Source organism: Ursus arctos, unplaced genomic scaffold (genome assembly GCF_023065955.2).
Source record: "Ursus arctos isolate Adak ecotype North America unplaced genomic scaffold, UrsArc2.0 scaffold_13, whole genome shotgun sequence".
NCBI lineage: Eukaryota > Metazoa > Chordata > Mammalia > Carnivora > Ursidae > Ursus > Ursus arctos.
In genome coordinates this window covers 9,591,115-9,608,240 of record NW_026622797.1, presented here as the reverse complement: position 1 = coordinate 9,608,240, position 17,126 = coordinate 9,591,115, and the positions used below count along the sequence as shown (strand labels likewise).

General features: G+C 42.2%; 1 protein-coding gene across 2 annotated transcripts in view; it reads left to right on the top strand.

The window, feature by feature from the left end:
* The window catches only part of SNX9 (sorting nexin 9), a 108,252-nt gene that overhangs the window by 75,676 nt on the left and 15,450 nt on the right, over positions 1-17,126 (top strand). For both annotated transcript variants that reach the window (XM_026505136.4, XM_057310922.1), the window contains 5 exons: positions 1,052-1,177; positions 1,298-1,415; positions 9,602-9,732; positions 13,721-13,824; positions 15,463-15,566. In XM_026505136.4, the coding sequence (XP_026360921.1) occupies positions 1,052-1,177; positions 1,298-1,415; positions 9,602-9,732; positions 13,721-13,824; positions 15,463-15,566 (583 nt within the window). The remainder of the gene's footprint in view (positions 1-1,051; positions 1,178-1,297; positions 1,416-9,601; positions 9,733-13,720; positions 13,825-15,462; positions 15,567-17,126) is intronic.

The following is a 17,126-nucleotide window of genomic DNA, read 5'->3' as shown; positions in this document are numbered from 1 at the left end:
AAAGCTGAGGGATAATGCCTTCAGATCTTCAGAAAACCAAGAGAAAGCAGATATGTGGTTCTTTGCTCTTAAGGCGCAGTAACCCTGCCCACTAATAAAATGTGAGCCCCTGGATCTTGGGCCCTGGTTGATCAGACTGGCCTCTCTTGGTCCCGGTCACTGAGGGAAGTTCCCCAGAGGCTCCTGCTCTCTAGCTTTCAGGGTTTTCTGCATCTGGGCTCCCTCTTGAGGAGTCAGAGTAGCTTATCATAAAGATCTTCTCTTTAGTCCCTTAGTAAAATCGTTTGGGCCCTGGTCTCCTCCCTGACCTCATAACCTCCGAGTTTTCTTACCCCTTCCCACATTTTCTTCCTTCTACCTTTAAAAAGAATTAGGACTAAGTATACAGAAAGTGAAAATAAGCATTGAGAAAGTTTGAGGGCAGGGCGCCTGAGTGGCGCAGTCGTTAAGCGTCTGCCTTCGGCTCAGGGCGTGATCCCGGTGTTCTGGGATCGAGCCCCGCATCAGGCTCCTGCACTGGGAGCCTGCTTCTTCCTCTCCCACTCCCCCTGCTTGTGTTCCCTCTCTCGCTGGCTCGCTCTCTCTGTCAAATAAATAAATAAAATATTTAAAAAAAAAAAAAGTTTGAGGGAAGTTTGACATTATCAAGACATCCAGGTGTGTAATTTTATATTGCACAAAAATATCAGTCTGTGATAGATTGGAAATTTTTTACAACTAGCCCTTCATCACATATAACTAAGACAACTGGACTAGAGAGAGGGAAGTTGTGCTCCATCCTGCACTCCCGGGGAGGAGAGGGAGACAGACATCTCTTCTCCGTGGCCCGAGATGCCCACCCACATGGGGAGCAGAAGGGTTGGTCCTAGCAAGTGTGTCTTTAAATATAACCTTATCAAGAACACAGAGCATTTATAGAACTTCTCAGAGAAGAGCAAGAGTGACTCTCCAAAGGACTTGTAGTCCTAAAAAGAATCAGTTGATGATTTATATCAAATATATTGACTGTTTTTCCGTGTAACAAAATTAACTCTCCCTGAAACGTGTGTAGGTTGGAGATTATGGCCCAATGTGGGTTTATCCTACCTCTACGTTTGACTGTTTGGTAGCGGATCCCAGGAAAGGCTCCAAAATGTACGGTCTAAAGAGCTACATTGAATATCAGTTGACACCTACTGTAAGTATCTAAGTTATCAAAAACAGAATCGTGCTTGCATTCCTAGCTAAAATTTGCTTTTTTCTTCATTTTCCATAGTTGGCATTGATAACGTTTTCTCCTCTTTCCCTTATATTGTAGAACACTAATCGATCTGTAAACCACAGGTATAAGCACTTTGACTGGTTATATGAACGTCTCCTGGTTAAGTTTGGGTCAGCCATTCCGATCCCTTCTCTTCCAGATAAGCAAGTCACAGGTGAGTGTGCGTGAGACTCAGGACAAGTAACAAGACAGCGGTTAGAGCATCTGTCTTAATGTAAATCAGTAATGACATTTTCCATATTCTGGAAGAACAAGATGTATGAGTTTGGAAACGGTGGCTAAATACTGTACATCTGCATGTACTGTACATGTATTTGTAAGTTACCTAAACACCTGATCAGAAAGTTCCATAAAATTTTCTATCAGAGTTCTTGTGTATGTATCTTAAGTTCTAGCGAAGTCATTGTGTCCTTGCTACACGATTTCCTGTAAAATATGTGAATTCTTTAAATGTGAAACATGACACCTGAGAAAATAGAAATGATCCAAATAGCCTGAAATGGAAATAAAAATGTATGATCCAAATGGTATCATGCAGTCCAGCCGTGTTGCTTTCGTTAGAAATGTGGAAGCATCAGATGTAGAAGCCAGAGCCTCTAAGGATTAACGTAAGAAGTTGCCAAGTTTTCCACTCAGTTTTTTTGGTGACTATTAATATTTAAATGCTTTTGTTTATCATTGATTATGACTCTGTCCTGTTTCTTACTTATTTAAAGTGTCTTATTTCCCTTGCTCCCCCTGCCTCACATGATCCTCTGGTAGACAAGTCACGGTGCTACCAAAGCCCCTTGTAACTGTGCAGAGAGTATGTGTCTGTCTGCTTTGAGAACTGTCACTGATTTTTTTTTTTTAAGTTCCCAGCCTAGTATAGCACCTGGAATATCAATACTCAGAACTCAGTGTGTTTGTCTTGGAATAAAAGTGTGTGAAGAAGTTGAGCTTTACTGAAGACTAGAGTTTTAGTGTGTGGCTAGAAAATTCACAGCTAAATGAAACCAGTAAGTGTAGAAAAGAAAGGATCAAAGATGAAAGTAAGGCCTAAAATGTCAGCTCTAGAGAGGCCTCGAAGGAAGAGAGGCCTCGAAGGAAGAGAGACCTCGAAGGGCTGACCTGAGCCCAGTGGGAGGACGCGTGGAATCCGTGAAGGAAGGCTTCTTTCCTGGGGGTCACGGAATATGAAGAGGGCTCGGTCCTCACTCAGCAGGTGGGTAGTTAGAAAGGGACGGGGAGTCCAGCAGCCAGATGTCGGAGCCAGCTCTAGACGCTTTCAGTGGCTTGGAGACGGGTGTCCCGGCCGGCCGGGTGTCCCCTGCGCACTGCTCGCGCACGCCCTCGTGTCAGAGCCAATCAGCAGGCTGAGCTCCACGCTGCTGGAACAGGACTTGGAGTCTGTTTCCAGAGCTTGCTCTGTGAACTTACGCAACGTTCCTCAACTAGTCCTGAGCTAGAACGAGTTACCTTAGGCTAAGGTCACGCTCCTTAAAGCTTGACTTTGTGCTTTACTTCGCTGTATGTTTAGGTTTCTCTGAAATTTTTTGAGGAGATGAAAAGTTGTTTTTAAAGAAGTTGTTTTGATTGTGACTTTTTTTTTTTTTTTTTTTTTTTTGGAAAACTTCAAAAATTTCAAACTGGGCATAGCTGAGTGGAGCGTGGGGCTGCGTTGCCCAGTGGCTAACACAGCCTGGCCGTCACCTGGGGTGACGTGCCCCTCGTGGAGCCAGGGCGGCTGAGTGGAGGCTGCGGCAGGGCGGCCGGGTTGGCGTAGACTGCTCGCTGCTTCCTCCCACCCCGAGGGGTCACCGTGCCCCCCCCCCCCCCGGTTCAGATACTCACCGTCCCTCCTTACTGTTTGAAATCACAGCTTTCCTTTTACAAATTTAAATTGATTTCCATGAAAACTTCAGTTCTGCCTTTCTCCTTGTTTTCAGATTTCCATCTGTTTCCTGAATTTTATATTCTCCTCCGTCAGCTTGATTAGCACAATGTGCTTCATGGTGTCTAAATAAACAGACTGATGAGCTACTTGAGGGGTCTAGGGATTTCTCCTCTTTTAGGCTTTAATACGTTGTCTCTTCTGGATCAAGATAACTCGGTGCTATTTTAAAGCATCATAGAGTCACAGTTCCCCCCTCCCCCCCCCCCCAGCCATATGAAGGTTTGATTTTTAAGTGCAGGCCCGAAGCCAGGGGGGTGTCATAGAAAAGCGAGAAAGCAACAGCCGCTCAGTCTGAAGAAAGTTGAGCTTTGATTCACTGACTGGGATATGTGCCGAGGAAACCGAAAAGCACAGAAGCCACTTTATTTCTCCCTTTTCTCGTTTGCCTCCTGCCTGTGGTCCCCACAAGATCATTATTATATAAACTGGCCTCTCACTTACATCCTGGAGAAAAGAGAAAGGAATGCCAAGGAGATGATGTCATGATATTTCTGTGGACTTGATAATCAATCCATGAGAAGCTTACAGCTAACATTTTTTATTTATTGATAGATTTTGTTCTTTGTGAAATAATATTGAATGAATCTGGTTTTATTCCTGGGTACAAACTGGTATACTCACATACTTGGTGAAAACCTAAGGTTTGTTGAAAATGGGGAATCGGAAGTCCCTCTCCCCTGACCTTCTTTCTAATTCTCTGGAACCTGGTAGGAAAATCCTAATGAGCACAAAATAACAGTCTAAGCCAGAGTTTGGAAATAAGCCAGCAATGTCAGAAAATTTTCAGGAGGAATAAGAATCATTCACTCATTAGTTAAATAATTTTAGTCAGTGAGTAGGTTATAAACTTCACTTTCTCCTGATGGAGAATACAGTATAACCCAGGTTCATGCTGACTTGGTCTTTTCTGCCCAGGAGATGGGTCATCTTCTTTCCAAGGGGTGAGACTTTGTTTCTTCATAGTTTAAGCTTCTGTAGCACTTAATCTCTACTCCTAGGAAGTGCAAAAATTGAAGTGTTTTAATATACAGGAAGTGTCTAGACCCTGCGTGCTGTCCAAGTGACATCTTTTAGGTGATGAGTTTTTGCTGTGTGGATCTGTAGGGCTCTTCTCTTTAAAAGAAATTTGTGCTTATTTGTACTGGTAATTTCTAAAGGAAAGGCCAGGCTGCAGTTCTTTAAATTTACTTGTAAACTTCTGTACAGTAAATTCACTCCTTTTGGAGTGGGTAGTTTTAAGAGTTTTGACAACTACCGGTCCAGTCTACAACGACTGCTGTATTCAAGGTACAGGAAGTTCCATCACTTCCCCACGTCCCCTGGGGCTGCTCCTCTGTTCAGCCCGTGACACACTGATGGGCTCTTTGTCTCTACAACTTGCCTTTTCCAGAATATCATTTTAAATGGAAAGCATATAGACCTACCTCAAGAAGCAAGAAAAATCTCAAACAACCTAACCTTACACCTAAAGGGGCTAGGAAAGAAAAAGAAAAAAAAAAAAAAAAGCCCCAAACCAGTAGAAAAAAGGAAATAATACAGAGCAGAAGTAATTGAAATAGAAACTAAAAAAACCAGTAAAACAGATCGATGAAACCAGAAGCTGGTTCTAAAAAAAAAAAAAAAAAAAAATGGAAGCATCCAGTGTGGAGTCTTCTGGTTGTGGCTGCTTTCTGTTGGCCTTGTGCATTTGAAATTCTGCATCTTGTGTGGATCAGTAGTTTCCGTAGTTTGGGTATCTGTTCACTCGTTGGAAGACATTTGGGTTTCCGGTTAGGGGCGTTTATACATAAAGCTGCTAGAAGTATTTGCATACAAGTTTTTGTATGAACGTAAGTTACCATTGCTCTTGGGTGAATACCTAAGGGTGGAATGACAGGGTCATTTGGCAGCTATGTGTTCCGTGTTTAAGAAATTGCCGGGCTGTTTTCCAGAGTGGCCATACCATTTTGGAATCCCCACCAGCAGTGGATGAGAATGTCGGGGGCTCCACATCCTTACTTGCACTTTCTGATAGTGTCAGTCTTTCTCTGTTGTAACAAATCTGTTAGGTCTGTCGTAGTACCTCAACATGGTTTTCATTTCCATTTCCCTTGTAGCTAGTGGTGTTGAGCGTCTTTTCATGTGCTCATTTGCCTTCCATAGATTTTCTTTGGTGACGTGTCTGTTTAGATCTTTTGCCCATTTCTCATTAGGTTGTTTTCTCATTATTGAATTCTGAGAAATCTTTATATTCTGGAAACAAGTCTTCTGTCAAATAATGTGATTTGCAAATAATTTGTCCCATGCATGGCTTGCCTTACTCTCAGCAGCGTCTTTTGCATAACAAAAGCTTTTAATTTTAACGAAGTTCAAAGTACCAGTTGTTTCTTTTATGGATTTTGCTTCAGATATCATGACGAAAACCTCTTGGCCTGACCCAAGTTCCTAGTAATATTTTCTCCAGAAAGTTTGGTAGTTTTAGATGCGTTCTGAGTTGGTGTTTGTGTGAGGGGTGAGGTTAGGATAAGGCAGAGCTTTATGTTACGCGTCTGGGTATCCAGTAGTTCTAGCACCATCTGTTGAAAAGAGTATTCTCTGTTGAATTTCCTTTGCATTTTGTCAAAAATCAATTGAACATATTTATGTGGTTTTATTTCTGGACTGTATTCTGTTCTATTGATTTATGCGTCCATCCTTACTGCCAATACCACACTGCCTTGATTAGTAAATCTTTAAATCAGGTAGTATAAATCCTCCAACATGGTTCTTTTTCAGAATAGTTTTGGACTATTTTTCATTTGCCTTTCCATATAAATTTGAGTCAGTTTGTAGATAACTGTAATCATGCTGGGACTTTGACTGATATACATACAGTTTGTAATTGTTACATCTGCCTGATGTAGTGGCTCTTTTATAATTATGAAATGTGTCCTTTTGTCTCTAGTAAAATTTCTTGTGCTAAAATCTATTTTGTCTGATATTAATATAGTCACTGCAGTTCTCTTATGGTTACTGTGTGCAAGGCATATCTTTTCCCATCTTTTACTTTCAGGCTGTCTTTGAATCTGTATCTCTTGTTGACAACATTATTGGCGCCTGCTGTTTGATATTATCAAGTCTGGAAACCTCTACATTTTGATTAGAGTTTTTGGACAACTCATATTTATTATTAACCCAGTTAGATTTACATTTGCCATTTTGATAATTTCTATGTGTCTTGTTTGTTCCTCTCTTCCTCCTTTACTGCCTTTCTCTTGTGTTAAATATTTTCTAATGTGCTCTTTTAATTCCTCTCCTTTTTCCACTAATTTTTAAAAATTATTTTCTTAGTGGTTGCTTCAGTGGATGCAATATGCATCTTTCCGTATTGTCACAATGCACTTCATATTAATAATTCTAGCAAAATTCATAGAAACTTTTCTCCAGTATAGCTGTTTCCCCTCTCTCTTTATGCTCCTATCATCATATATTTTGTATCTGTTATAAATCGAACAGTATGGTATGATAATTACTGCTTTCTACAATCTTATGTCTTTTAAGGAAGTTAAGAGAAGAAATGAGAAAAAGTACATCTTTTATGTTTGGTGCTCTTTATTTCTCTCTGTGAATTTGGGTAATTTCCTTTTAGCCTGAAGGACTTCCTCTAATATTTCTTTAATATAAGTCTGCTACCAGTTAATTCTCTCATCTTTGTGTATCTGGGAATATCTTTGTTTTGCCTTTATTTCTGAAGGATAGGTGTACTGGTTTTAGAATTCGTGGTTGACAGTTTTCTTTTCAGCATGATGAATTTGTCCTTCCGTTGCTTCTGACCTCCATTGTGTCAGATGACAAATCTGTTCTGTTGACTGCACACACACACACACACACACCCCACCATACATCATGAGGCATTTTTCACTTGCTGCTGTCAAGATTTTGTTTCTGTCTTTCAGCAGTTTGATATTGCTGTATCTTGGCATGTTATCTTCATATTTATCCTACCCAGGTTTGTTGAACGACTTGGAAATACAGGTTAAAGTTTTCCATCAAATTTGGGAAACTTTCCCCTTCTTCTTACTTCTTCAAATATTTTTTCTTTTCTATCTCTCTTCTCCTTTGGGGATTCCCATTACCAGTGTCTTGGTGTGCTTTATGTTTTTTAAGGCCCTGTTCAATTGTGCTTCCATTTTTTTCTCTCTGTTCTTCAGATTAGAAAGCTTCTATTGATTTTCGGATTCACAGAGTCTTTCTTCCGCCATCTTGAATATGCATTTGACTCCCTATAATGAATTTTTTATTTCAGTTATTGTATTTTCAACTCTGAACTTTTCATTTTAATTTTTTATAAGTTCTGTCTTTTTCTTGAGAATCTTTGTTTTGATTCCATGTCATAATTCTCTTTACATTTTTAAACATGACTTTCTTTAGTTCTTTGAATGTATTTCTAGAAGCTGCTTTGTCTGCTAAATTCAACATCCAGAGACATTTAGAGAGTTTCTCTTGACCACTGTTTTGTCGGTATGGGTCATACCTTGCTGTTTCTTTACACATCTCTTAATTTTTTTTTTTGAAAACTGAACAGAGAATATATTTTAGCAATTCTCGATTCTAATTTTTCCTCTGAAGGTTGTTATCTCTACCTTGTTTGTTTGGTAAGTAACTTGCTTAGGCTCTGAAATCTCTCTTCCCTGAAGTTCAATTATTTTTATGTTTTTTTCTTCTAAGTTTGGCTTCCTGGGGTTCAGCCTTGTGTCTGTGTAGCTTAATGATAGGCCTGCCTCAAGCCACTAAGGCTTCTCTCCTCTGCTGTTGGATCTTTGGGTAGGAGACTACATTCAAAGCTCAGATAATTTTCAAATTAGCTATCCTGGCTTTTACTTTTTTGTGGGTCTTCTTTACAAGTGTGTGAAGCCTCAGAGTTGGCAAGGCGTGTGTGGCTGGCTTGGGTCCCATCTGGCCTCCACCGTTTCTGCACACAGCCTCAGCCTGGAGTATACTTGACCCAACCATGCAACATTGGCTAGTGGAGCCATTGGGCCTTTGTGTTCACCAGCCTCTGGATTGTCCCTGCCACCACCACCAAGCATGGGCATGTCCCCCACTCCAGGGCAGGCCAGCCTCTTACCTCTCCAGGGGACCTGCAGCAGCCAGTCTTCACAGCCTGGTCTATACCGGCAGAACTTCCATGTCAACTGAGGAGAGGGTGGGGAGGCCCAGGAGCAGTAGGGGGCGATGGGAGATGGGAGCCCCACGCCAGACAGAACGCCACAGATTTCCACTCTTCTTGTGTAAAGTTCAGCAGTTTTGCAAGTATAAACACTTCTCAGATGGCTGTTTGCCTTTGGTTGATTTCCAAAACACTTACTTTGGGTGGGTTCTGTCTAGCTTTAAAATTGTTTTGGAGGGATGGGAATAGCTGATTTCCTCACTCCACTGTAGCTAGAACTTTCTTTTTTTTTTTTTTTTTTAATTTTTATTTATTTATTTGACAGAGATAGAGACAGCCAGCGAGAGAGGGAACACAAGCAAGGGGAGTGGGAGAGAAAGAAGCAAGCTCATAGCGGAGGAGCCTGATGTGGGGCTCGATCCCATAACGCCGGGATCACGCCCTGAGCCGAAGGCAGACGCTTAACCGCTGTGCCACCCAGGCGCCCCTGTAGCTAGAACTTTCATCTCCAGAAACCTTTTAACTCATAGTGGTTTTATTTGGTAGGCTTATAAAAATGTTCAGTGTTTACTTGATGATTTGTATGTCAGGCTTGTTAAGCTATGTTTTAGAATGGTCATAAGTTCTGAGATAGTAGCTTTCACTACTGCATTCATAGAAAAATGGCTTTTCCTATTTTTGGCTGAAGTAGTTTAAAAAACCAAACGGAATAAAGAGCTACAGTCCTGAGTTACTTCTCATAAATACTAAATTTAAGTTTGTATATCTGAGATTATATTGCATTGGGACACATGTTTATAAATATAGAAATTTTATGCACTTTGTAAGAATTACTTCTTAAATTCCATTTTCTCTCCCCCTTTCCTGCCTGTAGGGCTTCATATGGTCACACAGAACTGGCATAGTCTCAGTTTGTCAGACAAAGTTTTTCATACCGAGATAAGATTTACTTTTGAATTTGTTGAGTACTTAGGGATCCTTAAAGAAAACCTCACTTTGTGGCTTGATTTTTCTTGTCACAATTAAAAAGTTTGTTAATTTGTTAAATCCGAATCATTCTTATAAACCAAAGTGCCTGTTGTGTCTTTCCTGTGGCTCTCTGAGCAATTGCTGTGTTACAGCTTGTTTTTAGGTTAGTGAAAAATTACCATGGTCTTTACCTCTTACTAAATAACTTTCTGGCAAATACCCCGTAGATACAAACGGCTTTTCCGCTGTGGTGACAGTAACTCGCTTTACACGGCGCTGTATGTCACTCTTGCTGTGTCCCTTGCAGGTCGCTTCGAAGAAGAATTTATCAAAATGCGCATGGAGAGACTCCAGGCGTGGATGACCAGGATGTGTCGTCACCCCGTAATCTCAGAAAGTGAGCTTTTCCAGCAATTTCTGAATTTCCGAGATGAAAAGGTAGGACCTTTTATTATGATAGTCTTTAGGTCATATTGAGAATTGTCACGTTCACATCAATTTTATGTCTGAAAGTTAAAATTATGTCGGTTAGCTATTTCTCATTTCCTCCAAAGACAATGAGGGGACAGAAACCTAGGTCCTCACCGTAGGAAATTAGTCACGCTATGTGGAAGAATGCTTCCCAGGATGGTTTTCCATAAACTAGGAATGGATTGGCCCAGAGTGGGCAGGAGGTGAAGGATAGGGTAGGGTGAGGAATTTTTTCCCTAGATGCTTTTAAAAATGAGATAGGCCCCAAACTATGCAGGATATTAGCCACATGAAGTGAGGGAAATAGCATGAATGATTTCTTAAGATCGTAGTTTGACCTTGCAGTGTGATAACGTCATGAAAAGAAAAGTAGATTCTAAAGTGGACCAGCCTTCTCAAAACCAAGTCCTTTTTCCAGAACTATAGTTGCACGTCCAGAGTAAATAATGCTGGTCTCTCTGTGGGTAGTCATTCAGCCAATGGCCACATATTCTTTGTTGAGAATCGAGAAAACATTGGCTGTTTGACATCTCATTATTGTCTGCTTTGGAAAGAGTTTTCCCTCTCTCTCAATAAGCTTTTACTCTATGGTGTGTCTTCTTATTCTGTAAAGATGCTTTCTCCATATTTCTCTCATAGCAAATATTACATATCTTAGAAAACAATGCAAAGAAAAAAGCATAAGTTAGCTCAGATGCCAACAGCAGATACAAAATACATGACAATCCTAGAAAAAAGGTCATGAGATTATTTTCATGTTTAATCAAATACTAGAATATTATATACTTTGTGGGAACTTTCAGACAGAGATTTACTTGCTAAACTGCTTTATAGTACTTTTCCCTTGTTAATGTGAACACATTTCTAGTAAGTGTAAATAATCGGGCTCTTTGTTTGTTTACAGACATAGGCATACACTTAACATAGTCTAAATATTTGGGCCTTATTTTCCGTTGCTGCTTATTTCTAGAATTGGCAGGCTCACTTGAGTGGGTTGCATATAAGCAGGCCAGGAGCTAGGAAACAGGGATGTGCTTCATCGTTTTTTGTGTAGCTCGTAGCTCCAGCCTTGCAAGGTGCCCTGGAAAACTGATTTCTCTGGTGAGATGTAATAGTCAGCAGTATGCCCTGTGACCATATAGTGGTGAAACTACATTCTCTGAGTGAGTTCTGTCAATCCATTTCGTTACACTGTAGACACAAGCTACATGGCATCCCCTCCCAAGTGTGTTGCCTTTAACAAAAGTCCTAATTTTCCAAAGATTTGATTTAGAAAGCACTTCTAAAGGTTGTGTTTTATACAGAATATTATTATTAAAAATAATACTACATCTTAGACACTGGGGTTTTGGGTGGATTTGATATAATAGAAAAAAGAAAGAACTTGGAGTCAGGGATCTGCTTCTAGCTCCTTCTGTGATCTTGGCCACGGCATTGAATCTCTGGGTCACGGTTTCCTCACCTGCTAAATGACTGTGTAAAACTAGATAATCACTAAAAACTGTGATTCTTTGGCCAGAAGTAGCTTGTGTAAATGGTAGACTTAGTAATTTTTCTGTTATTGGAAATAAGGGGTTAGTAAAATAGCTGGATATAAGACAGTACATATTTACATACCAGCAATAAATGAAAACAAAATGAAAGTCTAAAAAAGATCACAGTAGTGTCAAAGATCTATCTAGGAACAAGTACAAGAAAATGTACAGAAAATCTCTACATAAAAAACTATGAAACATTTTCGAGAGAAATAAAAGAAAACCTGGCTAAGTGTTCCAATACTGTTTCATGGATTGAGGAATAGAAAAGATGCTATACGTGTGGAAAATCAGAGCACTGAGAGTAGCCAAGGTACTCTTGAAAAAGAATGAAGTGGAAGGAGGGCTATACTGGATATTAAGACTCATCGCAAAGCTAAAATAATTTTAAAAGCATGGTATTGGCATAAGGATAGACAGACCAGTGGAACAGACTAGAATGGATACTTGATTTATGGCAAAGATGGTGTCAAGTACAGTGGGGATAGGACAGTCTTTCCAGTGAATGGTGCCAGGTCAACTGGATGGTATCATTGAGGAAAAATGAAATTTGGTCACCACCTCATGACAACCTACTGTTGATTTATTAGGGTTGACACTGGAATTGGGGTTATGTTGTTAAGACATGGCCTTATCTATTAAAGGTACTTATAGGTGAAATGATACTATGTCTGGGACTTCCAGGAAAATCAACAAGAAGAAAATAAAGGGTAGAATTGAAGAGAATAGAAAAACCAAGACTGGCAAAATGTTGATACGTGTTGCAGCTGGGTCTGGGCGGGGGTTTGACTTTTCTCTATACTTTATACGTGTTCGAACATTTCTATTGTATATAGTTTTATTGAAAAAAATCAGTTCCAGGTGGTTTGCAAGTCTAATGTGAAAGGCAACAACAATAAAGCTTCAAGAAGGTAACATAGAGAAATATCTTTCATACCCCTAAGGTAGGGAAGGATTTCTAAAATATAACAGAAAAATGACTAGTCACACAGGAAGAGGCTGATAAATTAGACTGCATTGAAATTAAGAACTGCTCTGTATCAAAAGAAGCCTTTAAAGGTGAAAAACAAGCGAAAGATCTGAACATCTATAACCAGCAAAGGACTGCATTTTGGAATAAGTGAAAACCCGTAAAAATCCATAAGAAAGATAACCCAGTAGAAAAAGAGATTTGGTAAGGTACCTTTCACAAAACAAAGTATCTCAGTCCTCGACAAATGTGTAGGGAAGTACTTAACCTCATTAGTCATCAAGCAAATGCAGATTAAAGCTATAGTGAATCCCATTGCTGCCCGCCCCGATGGCTAACATTAGAAAGCCTGACCCAGCCAAGCTTTCGCATGCTGCTGGTGGGCGAGGAAATGGGTAAGACCAGTTTGAAAAACCATCTGGCATTACCTACTGCAGTTGAACATTTTCCAGCCTGCATGTATACCTGACAGGTGTGTGCATACCTGACAGATGAGTGCACGCGTGCACCAGGACACGTGTCCGTAGCAGCTGTACTTGTCACCTGGCAGGGCCGGGGGGGGGGGGGGGTTCCAGTAGTAGATGAATAATCAGCTGGGGAGTATGCACACAATGGAACACTGTGCCACAGTGGAACCCGTGGACGGCGGCTCCGACAACACTGTGGCCGTAGCTGCTAAGCACGGCCTGAGCCCAGGAAGCCAGACACAAAAGAATACACAGAGAGTGGTTTTGTTCAGAAAAACTAGCAGACCCAGATGAGGGATGGGTGCTTAGATGGTGAGACTTGAAAGGAATGGGAGGAACTGGGCAGCATTAAAGAGAGGATATTGGTCACCTCAGTGAGGGAGGGAAGGGGCGGTGATTGGGAAGAGACACGAGGGGGCGTCTGGAATGCTACCCTTTTCTCTTGGCTTTGGCATAGTTTACACACGAACTCACTTTGTGGGAATTGGTTGCTGCGCGCGATTGTTTGGGGCACTTTCTATATCTGCATATGTAGATCTATATATTTATAGGTATATCTTGCAAAAATATGTTTTTTTTTTTAAAAAAACAGCTCATAATATTGGTTCCTATCTTGTGTTTTAGAAAAGCTTTAATCTTTTTAAGAAAACATTTAACCTAAAACTTTGAGGCACTTGGTCAGGATTGCTAGGGGTGCTTGTATTCACCGTGTTTCATTGCTGTGCACGGGGAAAGGGAAGGGATGGAACCACCTCACTCCGAAGGGACTTGGGCTCACAGGGACCACTCTGCACGTCGGCACTGCTTGTGCACCGCGATGACGTTTGGGACGTACCGACATCCCACAGTGCAGAGGGCCATGGTGTGAGCGCTGCTGCCGAGAATTAGAGCTAGTCAGTCTGTGAACCGACTGCATTAGGGAGTTTTGAAAGACCAGTTTGACTCTGCTCTCTGCTGTGACGTTATAATGTTCTTATTTGCAGGAATGGAAAACTGGGAAGAGGAAGGCTGAGAGAGATGAGCTGGTGGGAGTTATGATATTTTCCACCATGGAACCAGAGGCACCTGACTTGGACTTACTAGAAATGTGAGAACTATTGTCACACTTGCCTTCTTCTTAGCCCATGTTCCCCTGCTGTGCATACAGGCCTTGGCTGGTGCGACTGACCGCAGCTGGAGTGCAGGGGGCCGGGCGAGACCGTGTGAACATGGGGAGGGCGGGCCGCGGGCCGGTGACGGGGAAAACCTCGCTTGCACAGAAAGCACGGTCTCTCTAGCCATAGGATTAGATTAAAGTCGGCTTCCTTTTTACCTTGAAGTGAGTGGTTTCCTAGCTGACACAGTGGTTTCTGGTCATTTCTAATAAAGCAGATAAAACAAAGTAGCCCAGAGCCAGTGCATGCCCGCGTGGTCATCAGCAAAGCAGAAGTCTCAACCTTGCCTTAAGGAAGCAAATCTCTAACCTGCTTTTTTGTGCTATTTTTCAATTTGTTATTTTTAATTATGTAATTTTTTTAAAATGTAGGCTTGGTTGAAAATCGAGCAGTTCCTTTTCTATGTAAAGGCTAACAAGAAATATTGGGGTTTTTTTTAAAGAAGTTTTTTAAATAAAATTATCTCTTATGTGTTACCAAACATATAGATAAAAAAAAGAAACAGACACACACAAAATCTTGCAACCACCCAGAGAGAAAAAGCAGTGTTAATATGTTGGCCTAGGTCTGTAGTCTTCTCAGACGTCCTCTGCACATATGTAAAATTGTTTAAACACAAAAGACTTCACACTGTGTATTCTGTCTTATGATCTGTTTTTATTTTTGCTTTTTTCATTTAACATGATATTGGGATGAGTTTTTCAGGTTAGTACTTTTTACATCCTCAAAGAACTGAGACGTTCAGTATCACTTACGTGGTTGTGTATCCAGGTTACCTTCTCTGATTCGCTAAAGTACTTGCTGGAATGCATGGGGACCCACTCAGTACGTCCACTGATAGAATTCGACTCAACCAGATATTCAGGAAATCATGATTTTGTATACTTCAGAATAATTTTAGTTAAAATTCATAGGGAATTGAGGGGGGAAGGGAAGCAATTAAGACTTAAATAGATTTTTAAGTAATTCTTTAAAAATCTGTTTTTTTAAGATTTTATTTATTTGAGAGAGAGAGTGAACATAAGCAGGAAGGAGGGGCAGAGAGAGTGAGGGAGAAGCAGACTCCCCGCTGAGCAGGGAGCGGGACGAGGGGCTTAGGCCCAGGACCCCGGAATCATGACCTGAGCCAAAAGCAGCTGCTTAATCATCTGAGCCACCCAGGCGCCCCTTCTTTTTTTTTTTTTTTTTTTTTTAAAGATTTTATTTATTTATTTGACAGAGATAGAGACAGCCAGCGAGAGAGGGAACACAAGCAGGGGGAGTGGGAGAGGGAGAAGCAGGCTCCTAGCAGAGGAGCCTGATGTGGGGCTCGATCCCGGAACACCGGGATCACGCCCTGAGCCGAAGGCAGACGCTTAACCGCTGTGCCACCCAGGCGCCCCCCCTTCTTTAAAAATCTGAATGAAGCCTGGTTAAAGAGCAGTTGTTACAGTGCAAGAAAACAAGCACTTGTGATTATGTTTGGCCGGAGTCTCCCTGACCGTGTTGATTTTTCTCCCCCTACACATCCCACTGTTTGACCATTTGGTAGCCAAGTCAAGGACATGCCTTCTTGTGTTTTTGCCCCACAGAGAACAGAAGTGCGACGCTGTTGGTAAATTCACCAAAGCCATGGACGACGGCGTGAAGGAGCTGCTGACGGTGGGGCAGGAGCACTGGAAACGGTGCACAGGACGTAAGTGCCTGTCCAGCCCCGGGCCCTGGTGGGGGGCGGCGCAGGCTTGGTGTCGTGACCTTGACCACACCGAGGCGCCATCCACGCGAACAGAAATGCCTGTAGTGAACTGAAGTAATGATACCCACAGCCCGTTGGCGAGCCTCGCTTGTCAGCCCTACTCAGCAGAAAATGGACTCCGACAAAGCCAGTTCAAGAGCGCGTATAAACACCGTGTTCCCTTAAGTGTTTCTAGTTATTTGGGGTTTCTAATCTATGGACAAGTAATTTTTTCTGCGTGTTTAGAGAGTACTTGTTATTTTTAATCTCATAATTGTATTTTTAGTCTTTATCCATTTGGTAAGATATTGTATATGGAATCTTCCTCAACTTATGATGGGGTTACATCCCGACAAGTCCATCCTAAGTGGAAAATAGCCAAAGTCGAAAATGCAGTCAATACACCTACCCTCCCAAACATCACACCTTGGCCTGGCCCCCCTTCACCGTGTTCAGGACACTTACATTAGCCTGCACTTGGGCAAAGTCACCTCACACAAAGCCTATTTTATAGTAAAGTGTTGAACATCTCCTACCGTACGGAAAGTGAAGAACAGAATGGCTGTCCGGGTGCAGGGTGGTCATCAGCTGGCGGGGCTGCTGCTGCCCAGCGTCACAGAGAGGGTCCTCCCGCGGTCACCAGCCCGGGACAAGAACCAAATTCAAAATTCCAAGTACAGTTTGTAGCGACTGCATATTGTACTGGCACCATCATAACGTCGATAAATTGTTAAGTCAGGGACCATCTGTATTTGCTACAGCCCCAATTTTTTTTTAAAGATTTTATTTATTTATTTGACAGAACATGAGCGGGGTGGGGGTGTAGAGGGAGAGGGAGAAGCAGACTCCCCACTGAGCAGGGAGCCCGACGCAGGGCTCGATCCCAGGACCCTGAGATCATGACCTGAGCCGAAGGCAGACGCTTACCCGACTGAGCCACCCAGGCACCCACTATGGCCCTAATTTTTAGAAAAGACCAGGATAGTTGGCTGTGGAAAGCATAATCTGGGTCAGACTAGGAACAGTGTGAGCCCAGGTGGCCAGCTGTGGCCTTCTGCCTGCTCCTTCCATGTCCTCAAGGACTTCTTATCCCCACCCTCACCCCCATACCCCCCTTCCCTTGTGTCTAGACCATCATTTTGCTGAACCATGTTGTCCTGTATTCCCTGGCACCCTTGTGTCACATAGCCCAGGCTAGAAGCAATCACTGTCGGCCATGGGGGTCACGCTGGCCAGCTGCCCTCCCCCCTCCCCCCCCCTGAGGCTCCGCTGGCTTTGGAAGCCAGGTCACCGCTGCATAGCGTTCATACGGTCTTCGAGGGCCATAGACACTCAGGAGTTTCCTCCCCTGTCCACCCATCCCGTCCTTATCTCCAGCACAGCCATCCGAGTCCCAGAGAGGAAACTGAGCTCTAGTTATGGAGAAAGTGGTGCTGCCAGTCCAACTAACCTAAGGCCTGTAGGCTAGCCGTAAGGCTGGTATCTAAGAATTTTCTAGTCTTCAGCTCATACACCCTGCAA